We start from the raw sequence: 27,032 nt of genomic DNA, 5'->3' as shown, positions 1-27,032 counted from the left end.
AATATTGCATGAAAAAATAGAGAGGAGTTAAAGATTTTAGTTATGATCTTGCAACTTAGTTCTGAGGCTTCACTTAATCTGTAAAAACTGGGATTCCCTTTCTCATAGGATTATTGTGAGGTTCCAGTGAGATAATATAAAGTGCTTTGTAAACTGAATACTATAAAGTTCACGTTTGGGGGTTGATATAGATTTTTTCATTATGAATCTAGTGGAGCCATTATGATCTGGCTAATTTTTAATGATGCTTTTAGATTTTTAGATTTCTGATTTCTTTACCAGTATCTATAAAGAAAATAAAGGATGCCCTTATGAAAGATTACATTAGAATAACAGGCAATTTTTGATTGTGTGTGGTAGTGAACATCTCAGAAAGAACTCATGGGATCTAATGTCAGTATCTTTTTAATAGATCGAGCCATTTTTGCATGCCTGATTCAAGAAGTCGGTTTCTATTAAGTGTTCTTAAAAGAATTTTTATGTTTGACATTTTATTGAATATTTGTTTCAGAGTGGCATGCTTTGGTTCTTAAAAGGTTACAGAAAAGAATTAAGTGCTACTTGTCACAACAATAGAATTTCTTTCAGAAGTTGAGAAAGTATCATGATTAATAAATAGCCTGTTTTTGGAAAATATTAAATAAAGGAAAATAAAATGTTAACTGAAAATAGTGTATTTCTAATTTCATACAGTAAAATTTGGTGTACTTCTCTCTCTCATCCATGTACGTATTCACATACACAAACCTGAAAGAAATTATATCAGAATACTAGTTCATTCTAGGATTATGGTTTTAATGGTAAGGATTTAATTTACTACCTTTTATTTTCTGTAAAAAGCATATGTTACTTATCATGGATAAAATTTATTATAAGGTATTAATATTTAATTGCAGTTTTTCAAACAGTCTTTCAATTTTTGAAAATTGTTTTCAAAGGAGTGTTAATAATTAACTCAGATCTTAACTCGGGTTTTTCGAAGTTAATTTTGAAGTCAATTTAGTGATTTCATAAATTAGGTGAACCAGCCTCTTAATGGCTAGTGCTCAGTTCTCCAGAAAGTGTCATATTCTTTAATAGTTATGGTTAATAAAGTTTGTACTTAACTGTGTTAGGCATTTGTTCTGAATTTTTGGCTATCACTTATTACTTTCTATAAATTCTTTGATATTACTAAAATTTACAAATTACTATCAAATCAGTGAATGCCATTGTTGGTGAAACCCCTTGGGTTTCTCTACTTGTAATAGCAGATTTGGAGAGCAAGGATTCTCTTTTATTTTTGGTTTAGAAACCAGCTTGACTTTAGACATATGGGATGGTGGTACTACATATTTATATATATATATATAAATATATATGGGTATTTTATCTTTAAATAATAAATAATATATGGGTATTTTATCTTTAATCAGCATTTTATGTTTTGTCCATATGCCAATTTAAAAAAAAAGTGAATAATATATGGGTATTTTATCTTTAATCAGCATTTTATGTTTTGTCCATATGCCAATTTAAAAAAAAAGTGAAAACAACTTTTGGAGCGTTCTTTTTTTTTTTTAAATGTAGTAGTTCTTACTTTAGGGTATATCCTCCTAAGGGGTTTTTTTTTTTTTTTATGATAGTCACAGAGAGAGAGAGAGAGAGAGAGAGAGAGAGAGAGAGAGAGAGGCAGAGGCAGAGACATAGGCAGAGGGAGAAGCAGGCTCCATGCACCGGGAGCCCGATGTGGGACTCAATCTCGGGTCTCCAGGATCGCGCCCTGAGCCAAAGGCAGGCGCCAAACCGCTGCGCCACCCAGGGATTCCCCCTTCTAAGGTTTTTTGATATCATTCCTTTTTTACCCCTGCAAATTATGAATATACCATAATTTATTCAACCAGTCTTCAGTCTCCGCAAACCCTCTTAATTGCAGAAGTGTGAAAAGGGAAACATCCAGATTTTTAACTATATTTTATCATTGTGGTTTCTCTAAGACACTAACTCTATCTTTTAAAAACTGGAGTGTTTAAAGGTTTTTGAAGGAAAGGATCTGTTCTAGCTTAATAGCCTTGCTATTTCCCCTTGTAAAGCAGCACTGTTTAAAGTATTTAAGTGGGTTTGAAATTATTCTGACATATTTAGCACTAAGAAGACAGTTTCTCTAAGTTTTTTAGGAGTACTTGGCATTGTTTTTTTAGATATCTTGAAAGATCTAATAGTTGATTATGGAATTTTATTCTTCCAAATCTATTGAGAAGGTAATAAATTCCTGTGCTTCATTTAGTGGTTATCATTTGCATTGAGTAATTGTACTCTGAGGCATCATTGGTAGGACTGAAGTTTAAACAAAGGGGAAAAGTTAAGCAACAAAGAAGAGGATGCTGATTGGTGGGACTTGCCTTAGAGTTGAAGAAATAAGGCTTGAAAATTATATAATTGCAAAAGGGAAGTTTATAATACTTTGTAAATAGAAAGCTTGAACTGTAAATACAAGCATCTTTTTAGTTAGAACATTTTGTTTGCAGTAATGTGAATGATAGTTTTAGGAGAGAAGATTAATTTTTTATTTTATTTTATTTATTTATGATAGGCACACAGTGAGAGAGAGAGAGAGTCAGAGACATAGGCAGAGGGAGAAGCAGGCTCCATGCACCGGGAGCCCGACGTGGGATTCGATCCCGGGTCTCCAGGATCACGCCCTGGGCCAAAGACAGGCGCCAAACCGCTGCGCCACCCAGGGATCCCAAGGAGAGAAGATTAAATGATAACTTTCCTAAATGATGCTTATAAAAAGGTTATGCAAATGAAATAGGACTGTACTCCTTAAATTTCATTTACAGAGAAAACACAAGGTTACTTAACATTTCTTTAACCATCGAAGATCTGTTATTTGGCATATGGATTGTAGGCAGACTTTTTAGTATATTTTTAAAATGGTCCGTGTAAGTTCTTACCAATGCTCAACATTGTGTTTCATGCTTCTGATTTAACATTCACATCATTATAGTGGGAATAGATAGAACTGGAGACAGCTGAACTACATGTATAGTAATTTATCATAATTCCTTTTTTAATGATGTTGTTTTGATTAACTACTTGTGAGAAACTTCTACCAGGATTATATCTGATAATAGCATAAGAAGGTGTTTGATGGTTTTATGTTAGTGGATCAGTGTCTGAAAGTGTTACTAAATGCAATGTAAAGTTAAAATACACTATAGACTAGGTTTGAAATTCAGAATGAGTCTTGGGATAAAAATTAGAAATACTGGTTTAAAGTTCAGGAGGATTAAACTTGTTCTTAGAAAGGAATTTAGTTGAAGAGACCTATTAAGAGTGACATTTGCTTATAATGATGTATTTTCCAGGATATGTGTATCAGGAGAGAAACTTTCTTACCTTTAGCTAGCAGCAGGTCCTGGTATTAGAATGCTTAATAAATAACTATGACTAAAGAAGCCCCTAACTTGTCTTACCAAGAGAGAAGGGAGAACAATCTCTTTGGGAAAGCGAGGGCCGCTGTTAACTTATTACTGTGTCCTCATTATATTAGGTTTCACATTGGGACTAACCATATAGGACATTGTGTGTGTGTGTATGTGTGTGTAAGGATCCTAAAAAAAGGCAAACAAGCCAAACTTCTACTTACTGAGAACTGAAATTTAAATTCGGGAAAAGGCCTTTTGATTCTTGTCATTTATATTCCACACTGTTTTGTGAATATTGAATCTTTCAGGAGTGATACTCATAACTACAACACTGATACAGATATGGCAGTTGTTGAAACATGAAAATAATTCTGCGGTGATTAGTAAGTAGCTTTCTCTCCAAGGGTGGAACTCCACTTCCCCTGCTCTTTAGTCCTTCCCTGAGGACTGCACCCCTCTCCCTCACCCAACACCTTGTGCTACAGCAACTATAAGCTTAAGGGGAATAGAGGAAGGAGGGGTTCAGGACCCTGGTTGTACACTGTAAGTCACAAGTTAACTGTACTCATTGTTCACTGTTTGTGCTTTACCAATAACTAAATATTCCAATTGTCTCTAGGTATATGTATGAAGACAACTCAAGTTTAGGAAGCACAAAATGAAAAAAAAACTTTTGATAACAGGGCATCACAGAGCTTTTTTTTTTTTTTTTTTAGAGCTTTTAGTATACAATAGGCATCATTCATGTCTTTCTGAAAAGGGTAGCTAGTGCATGCATTTCAAACTTTCTTGACCAGGGAACTTGTTTATGGAAGACCTACAATTTCACAGGGTACTAATTTCTGCAGGATACAGTTTGTGAAGGGCTGCTCTCTTAAATTCTGATTCGTACATCACTGTAAGGCTGTGCTGGACACATTAGGAAATACATAGATAAGTTTTTGGCCTTTAAAGAACGTTAAGACATAGATGCCTCTAAATGATACTTATTCACAATTCCATGCAGTAGTTAGATGACTGACTGAAGTCTCTTCCTTTTTGATTTCCTTATGGAGGAGAAACAGTATTTGAGATAGTTTGTGTTCTTAATGTTGTGGGAACAGTCTTCACCAGTTAAGGAAAATGGTGCTGAAAGAGTTTGAATTACTGGATGCCAAACTGTTGGTAAGATAAAGTTGTTCTTGGAAATATTTTTATTTTGTAGAAAACAGACACATTTTCATATGACTGCATCATTTCATTGTTTACTAAACTTGTGTCTGCAGCTTGTATCTGTTGAATTAGAAGCTTAAGATTTTTGTAGTACTGTTGTGTTTCATTCTGATTTGACAATTAATCTATAGTGACTTTGGATCCTTCAGCTAGCTTAACAAATATTTGATGGTGTTTTAGGTAGGAGTAAAATTTATGCTTGGAAGATAAGACAACAATAAACACATGGTTTTAATTGACAGTTTATTTTTTTTTATTTTTTTTATAAAACACAGATAGGAACACAAAAGCATAATGAAAGGTATGAGTCCCAAGTGATACAAGCAACAAATAAGAAAGTTTGCTGAAAGACTCACTGGGTCTTGGTGGATGAGAAATGTTTAATGGAGGCTGACCGTTGAGTAAAAATCAAGTAAGTCAGGTCTGCGACAAAATTTATTTTATTTGTTTTGACTGGAAGAGATGGTTGGAAGGGAGTGTGTTACCTAGATAAAGCCCATTTCTCAGCCAAATTAACATTTTATTAACGTATACATTAAAGAAGGATTTAGTGGAGCTATGAAGTTGTAGCTTGACCCAGAAAGTGATAATCATCAAGTATGATCTATAGTGTGGATTTTCATAGTAGGTGTAGGTGCCTCAAGACCTTGTATTTCCCATCTTGCATTTCTATCAGGTATAAAAGTAGGGACCTTGTGAACAACGGACACAGGGGTTTTTGTTGTTGTTTTTTAAAACTGGGAGAGGGAAGTCAAGTTTTCATGGCTGCTGACCTTGGTGCTGAAGTACTATTTTTCTGAGACTTAGGTTAGAATGAGTTGTGCTGTGTTCTGATGGCTGGACAGCAACCACTTTAACAACAGTGTCTGGGAATTGCAAGATATTCTTGCTCACATCAATTAGTGGTTAAGAGCATGCATTCTGGTGCTAAATTACCTTGAGTGCAAATCTTGGCCCAGTCGTTTATTGTCTGTGCGAGTTCTCTGAGCCTTAGTGTTCTTGTCCTGCACTTACACATTTCAAGGGGTTGTTGTGAAGAATTAAATGAATTAATCCATGCAAAGCGCTTGGAAGAGTCACTGGCACATGAACGGTATAAATAAACTTAGTTATTATTATCGATGTATGTTTGCCTATAGTCACACTGTGGAGAAAGGCGACTGGTGGTTGTACTGTGTATTATGTTGTATATTATAATCAATTCCATGCTTCTGCACACTCTCTTTTGTCAGACTAGTCAAGTTTGTAAATTTCATCATAAAAGAAGTGTTTATTTAACAACAGAAACTTAAGCGTAGTCTAATTGCTATATGGAATTTGTGAGAGGTGATTCCAAGGAAGACTTGTGTTGGAGAGATGGGTCTTGTAAAATTTTAGGCTTACAGTTTTTGTTTTCATGATTTGTACATAACATACATATTAAGTGTATGTGTATTTCTAAGTATTTTAATGCCTTCATCTTTTTTCCAGTAACAAAGCGTGAAATATGAAATAAATCCCCAGTGTTTTTTCAAGATTATTTTAAAGGAGTTGTAATTACCGCTCAGCACCTAGGACAGCACCCAGTGCAACACTATGTTACATGAACTCTGGCTTGAGGTTTGGGGTTTGTGTTCTGGATTCGGGGAAGAAAAGAAGAGAACGTTTTTTGGGAAAGTTAACAATTCTTGTAAACACTCTAAAAGTATATGAAATGAAGGATGATTTCATGGCTTTATTTCAAAATGTTTTACACTGGCTGTAGAACCCACTTCATAAAGTAGTTTGAGTTAAAATGATCTAATATTTGTGTTTTAACTTTCAGCTTTGTGTTATTCTTGGAAAATTTCGCACCACTTGTGAATTCCTTGAACCTGGGCATTGCAAACCCACTTCTGTTGGGCCCATCTCCTTTGCACTTTGCTCAGATTAAGACTCAGTTGGCGCTTCAGCAGCTGAATGCCGTTGCCTCACATAGTTCAGCACCACCTTATACTTTATTAAATCAGGCTTTCTTGAAAATAGCCATGTCGAGACCCAGGTTTAATCCACGAGGAAACTTTCCACTTCAGAGGCCACGAGCACCTAACCCTTCTGGGATGCGGCCTCCAGGACCATTTATGAGGCCTGGATCCATGGGTCTTCCAAGATTTTACCCAGCAGGAAGAGCCCGTGGAATTCCACACAGATTTGCTGGCCATGAATCTTACCAGAACATGGGACCACAGAGAATGAATGTTCAGGTAACTCAACACCGAACTGATCCAAGATTGACCAAAGAAAAATTGGATTTTCATGAAGCACAACAAAAGAAGGGGAAGCCTCATGGTAGCCGGTGGGATGATGAGCCTCATATATCTGCATCAGTGGGAGTGAAACAGAGTTCTATAACACAGGTTACAGAGCAGAGTCCTCAAGTGCAGAGCCGCTATACAAAAGAGAGTGCCTCAAGTATCTTAGCAAGTTTTGGATTATCTAATGAAGACTTAGAAGAACTTAGTCGCTATCCTGATGAACAGCTAACTCCTGAAAATATGCCATTAATTTTGAGGGATATAAGAATGCGAAAAATGGGGCGCCGATTACCTAATTTACCTTCACAGAGCAGAAATAAAGAAACACTTGGTAATGAGGCAGTTTCCAGTAATGTGATTGATTATGGGCATGCAAGCAAATATGGCTACACAGAAGATCCACTAGAAGTACGTATTTATGATCCTGAAATTCCAACAGATGAGGTCAAGAATGAATTTCGGTCACAGCAGAATATTTCTGCATCTGTTCCCACTCCAAATGTGATATGTAATTCTATGTTTCCTGTTGAAGATGTGTTTCGACAGATGGACTTCCCCAGTGAGTCCTCTAATAATCAGTCCTTTTTCCCAGTTGAGAGTGGAACTAAGATGTCAGGCTTACACATTTCAGGAGGACAGTCAGTCCTTGAACCTGTAAAATCTGTCAGTCAATCCATTAGCCAAACAGTTAACCAGACAATGAGTCAATCTCTTATTCCTCCGTCTATGAACCAGCAACCTTTTTCATCAGAATTAATTTCAGCTGTAAGCCAGCAAGAACGGATCCCACATGAACCCGTGATTAACTCATCCAGTGTACATGGATCAGGAGGAAGTAAAAAGAATTACCAGTCAGAGGCTGATATTCCCATTCAGTCACCCTTTGGGATTGTGAAAGCATCTTGGTTACCAAAGTTTTCACATGCTGATGCCCAGAAGATGAAGAGACTTCCAACTCCCTCTATGATGAATGATTATTATGCAGCATCTCCAAGAATATTTCCACATTTGTGTTCTCTGTGTAACGTAGAATGTAGTCATTTGAAGGTGAGTGTTTTTAAAGATCACTGTATAATGATAATCAGCGCCCAAATTTCCTCTAAATTTTCATATTGTGCTGATGTTAACTAGGTCTTGAGGAAATGTCAGAAATTATTTGTGATTGCAAACATCACCACTTAGTTATAATCGAAGTAGCCCTGGCCTAAATACTGAATTGTTAGGCTTTCTGTATTCCTGTGACTGGGCACACCACATAGTTTGTCCATGTACTTTGAACTTTCAATTAGTTCTTGCAGAAAATTCATGCAACATAAAACTTACATAACATAAACTGTGGACTTAATAAAACAATATCACGAGTCAACTTTATCTAAATAGAATCTGTTATAAAAATATAAAAAGTTGGAATAAAATATTTGTACTGCACGCTTTTAAGAAATAGTATGTTGTAGCCTTGCATGTATCTACCCGTCTTGGGCTAAAAGACAGTTAATGTTGATTCAAATACGTTCTGACTCTAGCTAGACTAGGATTTTTAGTGTTTCATGAGAAGGAGCAGCCTAAATAACTTAATCCATAGCAAAATTGAGTCAAGAGTAATTATTTTGGGCCTAGCTGTTGGCTCACAGTGTAACATGGTAGAAATTTAGAGAAAAAATTTAAAAAGGCCTTAGGTACCTCTATGGTCAGTATAATTAGAAGAAAGTATTTTATAGAGGTGCTGAAGAGCAATGTAGAATATACTCTGATAGTACAGTTGACTCTTGAACAGGTTGGGGTTTGGGGGTGCCAGCTCCTGCACAGCTGAAAATCCAAGTTGACTCCCTAAAAACTACTAATAGCCTGTTGACTGGAAGCCTTAGCGACAACATTAATTAGTTGGTTAATACGTTTTGTATGTTAATATTGTGTACTGTATTTTTACAATAAAGTAATTTAGAGAAAAGATGTTAAGAAAATGATGAGAAAATACGTTTATGTGTACTGTAAAAATCTGTGTATAAATGGACCCGTGCACTTCAAACCTGTATTGTTCAAGGGTCAACTGTAACTGTTGGTGGATTTGTGTAGGAATTTCCCAGTATGTTTTATTTACTTACATATGTTTGGAAACCAGTGTTTCTTCTGTTCACTAATGTGATTTGTAGATTTATGTTATAAATAATCAGGAAGGAATGTATTTCCCATGGAAATAAGCTTCAATTCAAGGCCCTGTTATTGGTTGTATACTTTGAATAGGCTTAAAAACCTATAGGTGTTAATTTTCTTTTTTCTCCTTCCAGTGCTGCCCTTTTATTGTCTATGTATTACCCACTCTCCAGATTTCAGCTGATGCTTTTGTTAACTCCAGCAAAAGAAAGCAGCATTCTTTTTCATTTTAGCCAGATTTGCTGAGTTCTAATAAAATAATAGTTGCCTTCGCTATCAGGGGAGATAGCCAAGTCTTGAAAAATCTCAGAATAATTCATTGCACTTAGTTAAATAGTCTTTAAGTAGCTCTGGCCTAAATTCTGAATTGAGTAATAGGCTCTCTGTATTCCATTTGAACTTTTAATTAGTCATGATAAATCCAAGAAAGGTATTTTTTAAAAATATTTTATTTATTCATAAATATTTAATATAAATAATTATTTATTCATGAGAGACAGAGAGAGAGAGAGAGAGGCAGAGACACAGGCAGAGGGAGGAGCAGGCTCCTTGCAGGGAGCCTGATGTGGGGATCACACCCTGGACCGAAGGTGGCGCTAAACCGCTGAGCCACCAGGGCTTCCCGATAGGTATCTTAAAGAACTTAAGGTTTTTATTTTGTGGAATGAAAAACATGTATGTTTATTCAATGAGTATTTACTGATTACCAGTTTCATACATGGCTCAATTAGATGCTGGGCAGAAATGAGAGCTATATAAAATGAAGACATTGGTCTTAAGCAGTTTAAACAGTCTCATTGAAGAGAAAAATTACACATCTAAGGAATTTACAGAATTAGAGGGCATCAAATGGTGTGGTGATTGCACTTGTTTGGCTGTGCTGTAGGGGAGAGAAATTTAATATTTCTATCTTCAGGCTTATATCCATTCAGACCAGCATTATCAATTTATCAATACCTGTTATGTATTTATTGAGCAGCATGTAATTCAAAAGAAGTATAAATAATACTCACTTTGGCAGCACTTACACTAAAATTGAATGGTACAGAAGAAATTAGCATGGCCCATGTGCAAAGATGACACGAGAATTCATGATATGTTCTATATTTTTTATAATAAGTGTAGTTAACATCCAACATCTCATATAGATACTATAAAAGGAGAAAGCAAAATTTTAAAAAAAGTATAAATGTACTTTCTGACCTCAAAAGGCACTAGTTGATAAGATTGAGTGACAGTGACTAACTGCATTGATTCTGAACTGGAAGGATCTGGGAGGGAAAACTTCATGGAGAAGGTTAAATATGGGTCTTGAATAATAAGTAGGCTTCAGATATACATATGGGAGGGATGACATTTCAGGTGTCAGCAATAACAATAAGTACCAAGGGCCTTTGAAAGCTTAGAGTTTAGACTTGAGGTGAGATGCGTTAGGAAGCTAATTAAAGTTCTTGATATGTGAAGTGACATGTTCAAAGTGTATTTTAAGGGGATAAATCTGGCAGATGTGAGCAAGGTGAATAGGAATGAGAAGTGATAACAGTAGACACCAAATACGAGGCTTCCCTAGTTACCTCAGGTGTAAGATGATGAAAGTCTAGGTTAATATGATAAAAGTAAAATTTACAAAATCATTAGTGATTCATTAGAGTTCACAGAGATTGCCATTTAAAACAAAAAACACCTTTTTTTTTTAAACAGAACAGCATGATGGATCTGACTAATAAATTTTTCACTACTAGATGACCACATGATAGAGATTTGTGAACATGGACTTAGATGTTACAAACTACCTCTCGTTTCTGTGTGATACATCTTGCTGCCTTGTAAATGTGCATATATATGATCTTGTAAATACTGTAGCCAATAAATGTAAATTACTGATTGCAGAGTTTTTTCTTACTAAGTGACATTTGACGCATATGTTCCCCACCGCTGAATCTTTAAAACTATAGTCTGAAAAAGGCAACAGTAGAATGTGAAATGGATTTCTTTTCTAAATTGAGATTTAGACGTCATACGAGGAGCCGTGCTTGGTTTAGAAGTTAGGTCTTTTTCTCTGTTCACTATTTATTTATTTTTAAAGATTTTATTTATTTATTTATTCATGATAGACACACAAAGAGGCAGAGACACAGGCAGAGGGAGAAGCAGGCTCCCCGCAGGGAACCCTGTGTGGGACTCCATCCCAGGACCCCGGGATCTCATGACCTGAGCCAAAGGCAGATACTCAACCACTGAGCCACCCAGGCATCCCTGTTCTCAGTTTAGAAGCTATCTTTCTCACTGAAATAATTCAGTTTGAGAAAATACTAATTAATGTAAAAGATTTTTGAGGTAGTTGGAGGATAGAGTGAACTCTTACGTGGGTAGGTATTTTCACAGTTTGATTCTGGGCTCAAGTCTACAGTCCTTGAAGCTTCCTGCCTAGTAATTATCACTTTTTCTCTCAGGAGAGGCAGTACTGCTTTTGGACCCTTATTACCTCATCTGGATACTGTTATTAGAGAGTCTAGAAATTGGGGTGGCAAAGGTATATTTACTGAGCTTAAGTGAGTGATATCAGTCAGTGAAGTGGGCCTGTTAAACAGCACAGGATGTGTGTGTGTATGTGTATGAATGTATGTGTAGGACTGGAGAGTATGCCTTAAATAGGGCAGCTATCAACATCAGTTGAAAGTTGCTATACAGAATATATGTCCAGTATTATTTCTTCAAGAAAAACTGGAAGTCTGGATTTGGGGGTAAAATCACTGGATTTTTAAATGATGGCAACTTATTCACATGAAACACTTTCTGATCTAAATAAATCATGCCCAACCCACTACTTGGCAGTGTGTCTCTCTGATGTAAACAATGTCCAGTTAATGTCAAAGGCATGGATTCAGCAGTACTAGAGACTCTTAACTTCCAAACTCTGCTAGCACTCTATTTGTAGCGTTGAGCGGGATATGCAGACATTTCATTTTTGCAATCCACAATCAGCTCCACGACTTAATGAAATAGTTCAGGGTTTTTCATAACCTGTTGCTGAGTATTGCAAATAGCATGCATTTGTCTTCGGATAGTTCTTGACAAGGCAGATTCCAAGATCAGTGTCAGCTGTGGTTTTAACTGGAGACTTCTAGTTTGTAGCAATGACATACTAAAATGTTTTTGAAATGGAGATGAATAATATTTTCCTCAAGGAACATTTTAAAACAGAAGTGTTGAGTAATTTCTTTTCCTATCCAAATGCTGAAAAACAATAAAACATTGAGTAATAAAAATACACATTGTTTTTAACTGTTTCACTTGGGGGATTGAATCTTTGAAAACTGTGTTGTCTTTTTTAAAACTTCTAATCAGATATCTTCCAGGAGCTATTTATGGGTACAGAATGCAATTTTAGGGCAGATTTGTAAATGAAGAAATGTATTAAAAAGGCATTTTGTTCACTGTAAAGCTCTACATGTAAGGGATATTGTCTTTGGAATGGTGTTACTTTCCCTTAAGTCCTGAAAGTAAATTGGATTTAATCAGCAGTTTTTCATATTTTTACTAATCTTATCCTTTGTTAATATAGTGGGTACCTTGTTTGGAATGGTACTGGCCTAAGAGGTAGGATTTTTTGTTGTTGATGTTATTAGCTTGAATTTAGAGATATAAATCATTGATACTATATTTTGAAGATGCCATTTCAGATACTGTTTATAATTATTTACAGAGTTTTTGGTGTTCTGGAGTATTTTTATATGTAAGATGAATTATTTTTGGTCAGTGCTTTTATTTTTTCCAAGTTTAAATATATATTTGATTTCGAAATGAGTATCCATGGGTATGATTTTTAAAATGTGTTTTATACTAAAATATTTCAAAATGGCATCAAGGTGGTCTGCTATTAAGTGGCTTTGTTTGGAGGCATTTTATTTTTGTGAAATATCATTGAGCAGTCAAATGTTATTTATAACTAGATTTGTTAATTTTTGAAAAAAGAAGTATCCTGTGTCATTTTTAAAAGCCTAATTTCATTAGTCAGTATGAGGAATATTCTAATTTCATCACTTTTGTCCTTTCACAATAGGATTGGATTCAGCATCAAAATACATCTACTCATATTGAGAGCTGCCGCCAGTTACGTCAACAGTAAGAACAAGTTTTTCTTTTTTATAGGTAGCAAATTTACAAAATAGTTAATGTTCAGATATGACTGTTTAATACCTTTACTGTGGTACTATAGAGAAAAATATTTTTAGAAAGCTATTGCCTATTTGAAGTATTTTATAAAGTATATTTAATCTTTTTCCAAAAGGAGAGAATTAAGTATGATCTTTTCTTCTCATGCTCTCCTAATTTAATCCCAGTAGGTAGACTTTTAATATCATAGGTTCATTTCTTGCTGGCTTGCCTTCTTTGCAGTGGTTTATTTTATAGTAGATATGATTTCCTTCTTCTATATGCCCCACTTGCCTAAAGGATAAATAACGAAAAGCCACCCCAAACCAAACACCAAATTAAATTTCAGGTCTAAATCTCCTGGTTTAGAGCTTATTTTAAGAATAAACCTTAGGGGCATCTGGATGGTTCATTCAGTTAAACATCTGGCCCTTGGTTTTGGCTCAGGTTGTGAGATTGAGCCCTGCCAGCCGGCTCAGGGTGGAGTCTGCTTGGGATCCTTCCCCCACCCCACCCCCCAACCTCCTTTCCCTGCTTGCTCACTCACACATGCACATTCTCTATAGTAAATAAATCTTGAAAAAAAAAAAAAGAATAAACCTTAAGTGGGAGATAAACAAGCTAGATATGTTGGTTTCCTCAGTATTGTCTCTTCAGTTCTTCAGACTTTTGCTTTTTTAAGACAGACAGCTATGAAGATAAAAAGTGTGACTTTAATAGGAATCTCATATATCCCTTGGAATAATGAAACTAAATTGTAGTGCCCCTTCTATCATTAAATATGATACAGTTATGTGTCAAGTTACTGGTCACTAGACTGATAGTAACATGTTTTGGGGCAAATGATTTTGTGACAGCTGTTTTGGATTTTGGTTTTGTTCTTTATGAAAACCTCACAGAAAGTTTTTGAGATTATTCAGGATTCTTCTAGTCATAAGTGATAAACTTACCTCAAATTAATTTTTATTTTTAATTTTTATTTTATCTTTATTTTTTATTTATTTATTTTTTTAAATTTTTATTTATTTATGATAGTCACACAGAGAGAGAGAGAGAGGCAGAGACACAGGCAGAGGGAGAAGCAGGCTCCATGCACCGGGAGCCCGACGTGGGATTCGATCCCGGGTCTCCAGGATCGCGCCCTGGGCCAAAGGCAGGCGCCAAACCGCTGCGCCACCCAGGGATCCCTTTATCTTTATTTTTTAAAGAATTTATTCATTTATTCATTCATTTTTTAGTTATTTTAATAAGTTAATTTTTTTAATGCTGTTTTTTTAAAGATTATTTATTTATTTATTTTTATTTATTTATGATAGTCACACACAGAGAGAGAGAGAGCGAGGCAGAGACACAGGCAGAGGGAGAAGCAGGCTCCATGCAGGGAGCCCGACGTGGGACTCGATCCCGGGTCTCCTGGATCACTCCCTGGGCCAAAGGCAGGCGCTAAACTGCTGCGCCACCCAGGGATCCCAGATTTTTTATTTATTTATTAGAGACAGAGAGGGAGAGAGGGAGAAGCAGGCTCCATGCAGGGAGCCCGACGTAGGTCTCAATCCCGGGTCTCCAGGATCACGCCCTGAGCGGAAGACAGCGCTAAACTGCTAAGCCACCGGGGCTGCCCGATTCATTCATTCATTTTAGAGCCAGCAGGACTGAGTGGGACCATGAGCAGAGGAGGAGGGAAAAGGAAAGGAAAGATTCTTAACCAGACTCTACACTGAGCATGGAGCTCAATGAGGGTCTCCGTCTCATGACCCTGAGCTCACAACCTGAGCCAAAACCAAGTCTCACACTTAACTGACTTTACCACCCAGCTGCCCCAAAGTAGTTTTTAAAGTAAGGGGATTTATTAGTTTTTTATTGAAGGAAGAAGCTTAAGAAGTGATACTAGTTTCAGGAACAGCTGAATTGATGCTGTAACAAAAATCAAAGTAGTCAGAAATATTTTTGTTTCTTGGCTGTTCTGATCTCTTCTACTTTGGCCTCATGAGATCCCCGGTATACTGCCTTCACAAAGCAAAATAGCCCCCATAGTTCAGGACTTAAATGAACTGTGTAGTTAATAATTCTAGGAGTTAAAAACAAAACAAACATGACAAAAAACCCACTTTCCTCACAACTCCTGTTTAAGTCCAAGGTTTGACTCTTTTGGTCCACTTTGAGTTAGTTGTCCATCTTGAAATCAGTTATAATAGTTGTGAGAACTAGTTGGGTACCCTACCTGTGTTGGTGTCATATGCTTGCTCCTACTGTTGAATGTGAAAATAAGCCCTACCTGAATCATAAAGACTATGAATAGAGTTGCTTCTCTATATAGACATTGTGTAGACAAGCATAGGTTATTATATGGAGATAATTTGTTATTTGAATTAGATAGGCCTAGCTGCCACTAGGAAATGGAAAATCTCTCCTAAGCCACAAATTTTCTCAGATACCCAGTGGGATGTCTGATTTTTATGAAGGTGAAGGATTTAAGTGGTAGTGAGTCATTTGCTGTAGGTAGGCATTAACGTTAATAAGATTCTAGCTATATACACTGCCATTAATTTACTAGAGCAAATGGCACATATACCTGTTAAAGCCTTCTGTGTAGATAGCCTATTTTTTTTTCATGCACTTAGGCCCTGATTTTAAAATGCTTTCTGTGCCTGCCACTGTATTATCTAGCCTACGTTATTACCTTTTTCAGGTTGTATGCTCTTGAATAATTCTTTCTTGCGTTTCTCTGCACTTCAAAAAAAAAATGATAAGAAATAGATTTGATTAGGTGCTTGGAATCATTCCATGGGAAAATCTATGCTATTCCATTCTTTGTTTTTTACATATGTTCCTTTTGTTTCTATACCTTAATCTATTTAGTTATTCACCTGCTGATGTATATTTAGCTTCTTACTCCTTTTCATAAGGCTGATTAACTCTTCCCTCTCTTTGTCTTTGTTGGATTTTTCTGGATATGATACACAAGTAGTTGGATAACCTGAGAAAAGATACAGTGCATCAGAATTTTAGTATTCGTAATAAATAAGAATATATTCTTGTATGCTGGGCATAATTTAAGTCCTTCGCATAATTTAATTTTCAAAGCAACTTTGTGAGATGTATGTATAATGACTATTTGTAATATTACCAATGAGGAAACTGAGGCATAGAGAATCAACTTCTCTGCTATCTCACAGCAAATAATTGGCATAACTAGTCTCTCTTAGCCCATGGATCTTTACTCCTTTCCCCCTCTTTTCTGCTCAATAGATTATTCTGAAAAGATTCTAAGCTGTAAAAAAAAAAAAAAAAAAAAAAGATTCTAAGCTGTAAAAGTTGAAGGGATAGTAAACATGCATATGTTCATTTTTGTTCACCAATTATTATCATTTGCCACATCTATTTTGTATTTTCATTAAACTATTTTGAACTATTTGTTTTTTAAATTTATTTTTAAAGATTTTATTTATTAGAGAGAGAATGAGTGAGAGAGCAAGAGCAGAGGGAGCAGCAGAGGGAGAATACTCCCTGCCAAACAAGGAACCTGTCATGGGGCTTGATCTCAGGAACCTGAGATCTGTTATAACCACATTGAATCCCTGCTTACCCCTCAACTACACTCCCAAACCAGAATTCAACCAAGATTCATTTATTGCAGTCTCTTAAGCTAGAACAGCCCATCTGCCTGTTTCTTCTTTTCTTACTTTATTTACCTTTTCTTTCTTTTCTTCCTTTCTTTCATTTATTCTTTCATTTTGAGAAGGATACTTTCATGTTGACTTCTTTTGAAATATCCAGGAAGGAGTTGTCTTGTAGAATGTCCCAAAAGTACATTTTGTACTTTTCTGTTTGTTTCCTTATCAATAAATAACAGGTTGAACATTTTTGTCACAGAAACTATAGTTGATGTGTATACTTAGCACATTGGGTCAGAGATACTGTCACTTAGGTCCTTGTTCTTAGCCATTATGCTATACTGCCTCTGAGGAGTGTCATGCTTCTGAAGCACATTTTAAACTAGTTAGGCAATGTACAGGCAGTTAAAACTCTACCTGCAGAATAGTATACATGCTTTATCTTTCTGCCCTGGGCAACAGAGACAAAAACATGTATTTTAGCAGTCAACCTAATGAGGATACAAAACATTATCACTGACTCTTGAGTAAGTGTCCTCAAGCTCTTGTGAAACCATAAACTGGAGAGCTCCAGAAATTTAATAACCTCTAAGTGTTAACAGCATATTTCTAGCATTGTGTATATGAGAAAGTTATGGCTTATTCACATTAAGTAACTGGCTTTCAGATATATGGCCATTAAGTGTTAGCATCTACACTTAGACCTAACATTGCTTGATTCTAGAGGTCTTGGATTTAAACACTATACAACAGGACTAGAAATTTACCTTCTTAGATAGTAACAGAGTAAGGAAGGATTTTAGAAGCCTAAGTGTAAATGAAATAAAATTATTCATGTTTTGACAATCGTTGATGCCAGATAGTAGATACACTGGATTAAAGTTAACCTTTTTTTTTGGTCTTCATAGTTTGTCACCTTATAGTTAGAAGATACTTCAGGCATCATGTGTGTTCTCAAAGAAGGAAGAAGAGGGCAAGAAGCAGGAAGAATTTTCCACCGGTTTTGCACCTATGTCTCATTGTTTTGAACCTGTCACTGACTATGTTCTAAGGAGGTTAGGAAAACAGATATTTAGCCTTTTTAGCCTTTGTAGTAGAGGCAGAAAAGGGAAAAGGAAGTTGAGAATTGTTGAGTTAACCTGCTATAACAGTGTCTTAGACAAACAGCAACAAATAAAAACCACTTTACCGTTACTATGGTTTTGACCTGACTTTATTTTCCTGCCACATGACTTGCTGAAAGAGTTGGTTGCCTCCATTTCCTTACTTGGGTCTCTTCTTGGTTATTAAAATTGTTTTTGAGGGGCAGCTAGGTGGCTCAGTGGTTGAGCATCTGCCTTTGGCTCAGGTGGTAATCCCAGGGTCCTGGGATGGAGTCCCGCATTGCGTTCCTCGGAGGGTACCTGCTTCTCCCTCTGCCTGTGTCTCTGCCTCTCTCTGTGTGTGTCTCTCATGTTTTAAAAAATTGTTTTTGGATATCAGTTGACATAATGATTTAATTTCCAATTTTAAAATGTTTCCAAAATTTCCAGTTAACCTTTATTTTTTTTATTTTTAAATTTTTTTTTAGAGGATGCACGTAAGCCAGGAATTGGGAAGGGCAGAGGGAAAGGGAGAATCACCTCAGGGCTTAATCTCATGACCCTGAGATCATGACCTAGCTGAAATCGAATTGAACTTAACCAACTGAGCCATCCAGGCGTCCTCCAATTAACCTTTTAAGTTTAGATTCTCTAGAAAAGTTGAGGATGAAGATGTCTTTTTCTTAGGCTTCTGTGATGTTACTGTCCTGTGTACTTTTTTCTTCCTGCGATTACTACTTAATCCCTTTTATTGGTTTGTCTTTGCTTTACTCTTTAGTGTTGGTGTGCATATTCTGTCTGCAGCCCTTTTTTTCCTATAAACTATTCTGTTAATCTCACACAGTCTTTGTACTATGTTTGTGGCTTCTGCATGCCTAATTTTTAAATATCTCATTCAATCTTCATCTTTCCCCATAATTCCAGATATTTATTTCTAATTGACTTGAAAATATTCTTGTGTTCTTTTCACTTCAGAAATGTTTATTGGTTCCCTGTTGCCTTTTACTTATGTGCAACCTTCTTACCTGATTTCAAGGACCTTCACAATTTATGACTCTGAGCTACCTTTCCAGGTTTCCCCTTCATAATTCCTTTTCATCATTTCCATGCTACAGCCAGACCAGTTCCTGGAATAGAACACTTGTTTTGCCTCTGAATTCTTTTATGTATCACCACTGCATGAAACCTAGCCTAATTCATGACTACAGTAGACCATTTTAAGTGCTACCTGAAAAGCAGCCTTTTTCTGCAAATTCTCCCCTGATTTCTTCCACCAGATATGTCTCTTCAAGGACTGCATGGTATAGTGTAAAGGGCACCACACACATTACATTCTGGAATTCTGCAAAGTGCATGAACTGTCTTTGTCTTTTAACCCCTGTTTACACTTGTGTGTCATGTCCCTATTCTGTGCCTCTTAACACTTGTATGTATATTGCCTATTTTACTTAAATAAACTTTCAAATCTTTATAAAATACTGGGAATGTGTTTCTTTTCCTTGAATTGCCTACTAGAATAATGCTTTATTTATTGAATTAGACCCTCAAAAACCATACTTCCAAGAAAATTTTCATATTTTAATATACTAATAAATTACTATGTCAACTTTGGTTTTGAACAGTCCTCCTGATGCATTGCAGGAAAGATTGAGAATTGTAATCTCATTTTAACTGTTCGTTAACACGATTTATTCTCAAAATAGGTATCCCGATTGGAATCCTGAGATCCTTCCATCAAGAAGGTAATTCTTTTGAATAGTGATTGTTGAGACCTGATTTTCTTTTAAGAGTAAACAGGTACCTTTTTTTTTTTTTTGCAAGATAAATTGTTTTTAATTGAGTTCCTATTTTGATCATTTTTACATTTATATATTTGTTTATTTTTGAAAGCTTTTATTCATTAGAGAGACAGAGAGAGGCAGAGACACAGGCAGAGGGAGAAGCAGGCTCCCTGCAGGGAGCCCGATGTGGGACTTCATCCCAATCCCAGGACTCCAGGATCACGCCCTGAGCCAAAGGCAGACGCTCAACTGCTGGAGCCACTCTGGTGTCCCTGATAATTTTTACTTTTAAACAGCAAATAAATGCAACAATCTTTATGAATCTTTCTTTAACTATCCCAGCTTAAATGTGATAGCTTGTCTCTAAACTTCTATTTTTTTTGTTTAGTCTTTTCTGAAGATAATTGATGTTTTTGTTATTGTTTTATGTTTGTGGTCTTACGTTATAAATGCCTTGAAGGCTGGGAATGGTTTTGTTAAGGTTTGTATTCCCTAGGAGGTCCCTGTTTAACGTGTGTATATGCAAGTACAGCAGTCAAAGAAATATTTGTAGATGGCATAATCTCTCAGGAAAAAATTGTTGAAAAGCATTTGTTTATGTAAATGTTTCTTAAATTTTTTATATAACAATACTTTATTTTAAGATTTTATTTATTTATTCATGAGAGACACAGAGAGAGAGGCAGAGACCTAGGCAGGGGGAGAAGCAGGCTCTCTCTGAGGAGCGTGATGCGGAACTCGATCCCAGGATCATGCCCTGAGCCAAAGGCAGACACGCTCAACCACTGAGCCACTCAGGTGTCCCTAACTTAATACTTTTCAATATATAGTTGGCTACATAGTGGTACAGGAGAATCCCAGGAGATTGATGGGGAACATATTCTTCTGTATATAGCAAAAACAGGGATCCAGGCAACTAGAGGGCTGAGCATCTGGTCTGATTGTTTCTTATTCATATATAAGGGTGAATTGCATCATAAAAAACAGGTTTTTGTTTTAAATACACGGTATCAGAGTTTGGTAGTGTTTATAGTCTGTTATTAAGGAACTTCTGTCATTTAATATAAGTTAAATTTACGTTAAATTGCTGAATCTTGTGATTCCTCCCTTTCTTTATAGAAATGAAGGCAATAGAAAAGAAAATGAAACTCCAAGAAGACGGTCTCATTCCCCCAGTCCTAGACATTCTAGGAGATCAAGCTCAAGTCACAGATTCCGTCGATCTCGAAGCCCAATACGTTATATATATAGACCAAGAAGTCGAAGTCCAAGAATTTGCCATCGTTACATTTCTCGATACAGATCCAGATCTCGTTCACCGTATCGAATGAGAAATCCATTTAGAGGTAGTCCAAAATGTTATCGATCAGTTAGCCCTGAAAAGACATCACGAAGATCAGTTAGATCATCAGGTACACTTATGGTCATGAATATTAATGGACAATATAGCTAATAATAAATCTACTTATTTTGACTAAGTTTTTTAGGTTTTGTTTGAATTTTTTTATTTCTGTATCTTTAATAAGTTTGAAATCATGACTTACATGCTATTGTCAAGATTTAACACAAGTTGACATTTTGAGCTATTTATCCTAGCTCTTTTAATAAGATAGAGATGAAATATTCTATTTTATTGTATTTTAGAATTTCTTTTATATATATATATATATATATTTTAGAATTTCTTTTTTTTTAATATTTTTTTAATTTTTTTTATTTATTTATGATAGTCACAGAGAGAGAAAGAGAGAGGCAGAGACACAGGAAGAGGGAGAAGCAGGCTCCATGCACTGGGAGCCCGATGTGGGACTCGACCCCGGGTCTCCAGGATCGCGCCCCGGGCCAAAGGCAGGCACCAAACCGCTGCGCCACCCAGGGATCCCTATTTTAGAATTTCTATATGAAATTGACCCACATCCCAACCTCTGGTCCATTCTCCTTACTTTTATTAAGTGTCAAAAGAAACGTGGGTATCTGTCTACCCAAAATCAAATTTAAAAACCACAGGCAGAGGGAGAAGCAGGTTCTATGCAGGGAGCCCGATATGGGACTCGATCCCGGGCCCCCAGGACTACTCCCTGAGCCAAAGGCAGCCCTTCAACCACTGAGCCACCCAGGCCGCCCGAGAATTCAGGTTTTAAGCCCAACATGAAAGTGTGTGGGAAAGTGTTGTGGTGCCACTCATCTAATTTCTTGTTTCTTTTGGGAATTAAAATGGTTTTTCATAAAAATGTTATTTTATGCTAACACATGAATTTATTATTATTAAATGAATTAAATATTTTTAAAATTCTATTTCAATTTCTTATATAGTAGATACTGATAAATTTAACACAAAAACTCTTTGGAGCCCTCAGGAAAAAAAATAAATATGAATTCTTTTTTTTTTTTAAGATTTTTTTTGTTTTTTTAAGATTTATTTATTCATGAGAGACCCAGCGAGAGAGAGAGAGAGAGAGAGAGAGAGAGGGAGGCAGAGACCCAGGCAGAGGGAGAAGCAGTTTTCCTGCAAGGAGCCCGATATGGGACTCGATCCTGGATCCTGGGATCACTCCCTGAGCCGAAGGCAGATGCTCAACCACTGAGCCACCAAGGTGTCCCTGGAGTCCTCAATTTTTAAAAGTGAGGAAGGATATTGAAATCAAAAGTTTGAGGACTACTGGTATAAGATTAGCTCATGAGTGAAGAATTGAAGATTAAGAATTGTTTTGTGTTTTTTTGCTTCCTGTCTGGTCTGACAGCAGCTCTGTGTGATAAATACTTGGGCAGTTGAGTTTTTTGTTTTTTGTTTGTTTTTTTAAATAATGTGATGAGATGGTGGTGTTCATCATACATTCTTTTCATTTGAAGTTGTTTTTATGTCCTTTTTACTAGATAGAAAAAAAGCATTCGAAGATGTAGTACAACGATCTGGGCATGTTTCAGAATTCAATAAACAGAAACATCTTGAAATAGTTGATAAAGGACACTCACCAGCACAGAAGCCTAAAACTAGCAGTGGATCAAAGCCATCAGTTAAATCTACAAACTCTATAAAGAGTGATTCAAGTTTAGTGGGACATTCTACTCGTTACAAAGCCAAGAATATTGAAGATGACACCTTACCAGAATGTAAACCAGTACCTGAAAAAGCAGTTTCTCTCCAGCGTAAGGTTAGTAGTTCTTTAATTTGTTAGTGCATGTAGATACTTGTGTCATTTTGATACAGGAAAGTTGTTTGGATTTTTTATTTTCATATTTCTTTTTTTTTCATATTTCAAAAGTTTAAAATCATGACTTACTAAACCTTGTTGATACAGAATATTTTATTGGTTGCTCCTATGAATTTAGTAAAATCCCATTAATTCCAAATCTTGTAGCTTACAAATCCTAGAGGTTTGGCATTTGATGTATCAAAAGTGAGAACATTTTGATGGTTGGGTATTTTAAGCTAACCACACAAGAGGTGGTTGTGATGAATTTTGATATCTAGTAGGGGAAGTGAGTATAATCAGCCAATATTAGTGAGCTTTTGTAATCTTTTGTCAGTAAGCTGTAAAAGTCTCTACCGAGAATTGATAATTTTTAGCCTATTTTTTACTTTTTTGCAGTACAGTTCAGAAGTCAAAAACTCTGTTGCCCAGTGTAGAATAGCCTATTTTCTGGTACTGATTTATTGGTGTATTTTGACTGTAACCTGCTAATTAAAAAACTGGTGTATTATTATATATATTAATTACATTACTGATAACAGTAAGTAGTATATGAAGCATCCGGAGAACAAATGTTAGAGTAATTGCCAGTGTTAAGCCAGATTGTCAGATGGTTATGTGATATTAACAAGTCTTCAGGTATTAGGGTATACATTACTCGTAACATTGTCTAAATATTTTCAACAATTCTAATTCCTTGCCTTTAAAGAGGTTATATTTAGAAGGATGCACTTAAAATAATCAACCTGTAATTACACCATTTTGAAGAGTGTTAGGAAGAACTTTTAGTACAGGGAAAAATTTGAAGAGGCTAAATTTATCTATAGTGTTCTTTTCATTTTGTTTCAAGACTTCTAGATGGTGACAGTGGAACTTTTTAAGTTTTTTTAAAGTCAGTTTTAAATATAGGTGATAAATTTGATATTACAGGGTAGTCAGATTTTATACATATTACATATGAATCTTTTAAAAATGCTAAACCTATCTAGATACCATTTCAGCTATTAAAACACAAAGTGAACAAAACCATAGTTTCATCCTCCTTAATGATGGGCCATGTAGATTCATGTAGAAAAATATTCTACAGCAGTTTTGGAACATTCCATAGGTCTTGTTTGTTACAAAATGCTTCTAAACAGAAAAGAGCATCTGTGATTGAGTTACCTATAAGCTTTTAGGTGGTAATATATAAAACATTTTTTACTACCTTGACATTTAAATTTTTCTTTTAAATTGTGCTAAAATATTTAGAAAAGTCTTTAAAGGACTTAGGGTAATGGTAGAAGAAATTATATTGGGATTTATTGTTGTACTTGATGGCTTAATTTGGTTTAAATTTTCTTTCATTCAAAAATAGATTCGGAAAGACCAGTCTTTACAGTATGGTTCAGTTCTTCTTGTATCTGAATTACCAGAGGATGGCTGTACTGAAGAAGATATTAGAAAAATATTTCAACCATTTGGAAAAGTTAATGATGTCCTCATTGTTCCATATAGAAAAGAAGTGAGTCATTCACTCTGTTCCAAAAATACATACAAAGTTACTACATTATAAAGTCTGGTTATTACTTTATAAAGATCTTTTAGCAGCTTTTACTACATATATAATTGTTAATTGAGAGTTAATGTTGTAAGTGCTTAGATTCCAGTGAACAGGGTTCCCAAATACCGTTTTATATTCTTTAGAACAGGAATTGGCATACTTTTTCTGTAAAGGGCCAGATAGTAAAATTTTAGGCTTTGTATGCCATAGGATTGCAGCAGCTATTCAATTCTGCCATTGTAGCACAAAGGCAGCCATAAATAATATACAAATGAATGGGTATGACTGTGTTCAAAAAACTTTGCAAAAACAGATGGCAGGTTATAGCTTGCTTTCCATTGCTTTAGTACACTGGTAAAATTATACTAAAAAAATGATGTTATACAGTATTTTTCACCTGTGGGTTATAGTCCTGTAACTCACACAATAAAGTTGATCACAATTATGAACAACTCCAGACTAAGCAGAACATAAAATTGTGAGACAAAACAGGGGAATATAGTTAGTAGTATTTTTTATTGCAAGAAGCCTTAAAAACATCAGACTTACAGCAGGTAGACCAGATCTCCATTTATTCCGTGAGCCCTGCCTTCCTATATCTCATTGTTCCATGAGCTGCCATGGACCTATCTTTCTCTTCTTACTTTGGTAATGGTATAGAAATTCTATAAGGTTAAATATCCATTTCATGTGTAAAAACACCTTAGAGATTAAATGACACTTTAGCTGAACAAAATGAGAAGTAAAAGCAACCAGGACTTGAAGTAATTTCATAGTTTCATGTTTGACAAAAAGTACTAAGTCATGCAGAGAATTTTGAGTTAGATTTTTGACTAAAAATTGAATACGTTTTATTTAGGCTTACTTGGAAATGGAATTTAGAGAGGCAGTTACTGCAGTCATGAAGTACATTGAAACAACACCTCTTCAGATAAAAGGAAAAAGTGTGAAAGTATGTGTTCCAGGAAAGAAAAAATCACAGGTAAACTGGGTTTAGATCATACATGTTTCATTGTTTTTGGTTGGTTTGACTTTTTAAAGTGATACATACAAAAGAATGCACAGAACATAAATGTTCACTCAACAGATTGAAATATATTGAAATTAATGACTTTATATTTACAGAAATAGCACTATAAACAGTGTTAAATGGCAAGCAATAGACTAGGAGAAAATACTTAATAAAATTAGAAACACGGATCCCTGGGTGGTGCAGCGATTTAGCGCCTGCCTTTGCCCCAGGGCGCGATCCTGGAGACCGGGGATCGAATCCCACATTGGGCTCCCGGTGGATGGAGCCTGCTTCTCCCTCTGCCTGTGTCTCTGCCTCTCTCTCTCTCTCTCTCTGTGTGTGTGTGTGTGTGTGTGTGTGTGACTATCGTAAATAAATTAAAAAAAATTTAAAAACTTAAAAAAAAATTAGAAACATCTGTGAAACCTGTACCTAGTTCACAAGCTAATAACATTGATAACATCCTGGAAGCCCCTTGTATACCTCTTCCGAATCCTTACACTCTTCCTTCTGCCCAAAAGTAACCCCCGCTTGATTTCTGATACCATAATTGAGTTTTGCCTGTTTTGAACTTTAAAGAAATAGGATTATAGAGCGTATATATTCATTTGGGCCCTTGCTTCCTTAAAGATATTACTGTTTATGAATTTAGTCTTTCTAGATCATTTCTTACACTTTAGTTTATATATCCATTGATAATGTCTATAGACATTTTGCTTTTTTAAGAAGTACTTGCAGTTTTGCTTTGGGTATGAGTGTTCTTTTCATGTAATTATTATATTTGCTGAAGAATGTCTACTTTATAGAGGCTTTGTACTTTTCAATCAGCAATTTGATTTGGAGATCTAAATGTTAGTACATATAGATTTTCCTCATTCCTCTTAATTTCTGTGTGGTATCACTTTGTATAAATATACCACAGTTATTTTAACAGTTCCTTGTGGATTTGATATTTAGGTTATTTCTAATTTTTCACTAATAGAACAGTACTTTAACTTCCTTGCATATGGCTTTTACAGGCCTTTCTTATACATTTATGATACTGTTTTTAAGGTGATATCTAGTGGAACTGCTGGGTGATAGGTTATATAGGAATAAGTAATATCAGGTCTCCCATTAAGTAGCTATAATAATTTTGTCTGATAATAATGAGAATACTAGTGTTTCTGTTACCCACGTCTTAATATTTGCAGTTTTAAAATGCAATATGTAAAATATGGTATTGACCTTTAATTTGTGTTTTCCTGATTATTATTAAACTTCATACTTAATTATTAGTTATTACTGTTTTAATGAGTTGCGTATATCTTTTCCCATCTTTCTATTGGGTTGTCTTTTTAAGAAATTTCATTTGAAGGTGCTCATGATTTTGATACTAATTTTGTATTATCTCTGAGAAGTATTTTCTTCCAGTATGTCGTTTATGTAAATTTTTTTATATAAAATTTTTAATTTCAGTGTACTCAAGTTGATTTTTTCCCCCCTCTTAATGGCTTCTGCTTTTTGTGCTTTGTCTTGTTTTAGAATTTCCCTTTATACCAGTGCCAGAAAAGATGTGATTTCATTATTACTTTAATCTATAAATTGTGGTTAAGGTGTTATTGGGAT

The 27,032-nt window shown here is 35.5% G+C and overlaps 1 protein-coding gene and 1 non-coding gene across 8 annotated transcripts in view; both read left to right on the top strand.

Annotated features, from left to right (window-relative positions):
* ZNF638 (zinc finger protein 638) overlaps positions 1 to 27,032 on the top strand; it is a 79,689-nt gene that overhangs the window by 7,482 nt on the left and 45,175 nt on the right. For 5 of the 7 annotated variants that reach the window (XM_055312330.1, XM_055312333.1, XM_055312334.1 and 2 more), the window contains exons 2-8: positions 6,427 to 7,942; positions 13,110 to 13,171; positions 19,601 to 19,639; positions 20,798 to 21,090; positions 22,553 to 22,830; positions 24,227 to 24,373; positions 25,272 to 25,394. In XM_055312330.1, coding sequence (XP_055168305.1) covers positions 6,629 to 7,942; positions 13,110 to 13,171; positions 19,601 to 19,639; positions 20,798 to 21,090; positions 22,553 to 22,830; positions 24,227 to 24,373; positions 25,272 to 25,394 — 2,256 coding nt within the window. In that variant the 5' untranslated portion in view covers positions 6,427 to 6,628. The remainder of the gene's footprint in view (positions 1 to 6,426; positions 7,943 to 13,109; positions 13,172 to 19,600; positions 19,640 to 20,797; positions 21,091 to 22,552; positions 22,831 to 24,226; positions 24,374 to 25,271; positions 25,395 to 27,032) is intronic. The other 2 variants (XM_055312332.1, XM_055312331.1) reach the window with 2 other exon arrangements.
* Positions 10,052 to 10,157, top strand: LOC129501571 (U6 spliceosomal RNA). Its single transcript, XR_008662763.1, has one exon. It is a non-coding gene; the product is annotated as a U6 spliceosomal RNA (small nuclear RNA).

The sequence above is a fragment of the Nyctereutes procyonoides genome, unplaced genomic scaffold (assembly GCF_905146905.1).
Source record: "Nyctereutes procyonoides isolate TBG_1078 unplaced genomic scaffold, NYPRO_anot_genome, whole genome shotgun sequence".
In the NCBI taxonomy this organism is placed as follows: Eukaryota; Metazoa; Chordata; class Mammalia; order Carnivora; family Canidae; genus Nyctereutes; species Nyctereutes procyonoides.
The sequence above is the reverse complement of the archived record's forward strand: the minus strand, read 5'-3'. Positions and strand labels throughout refer to the sequence as shown.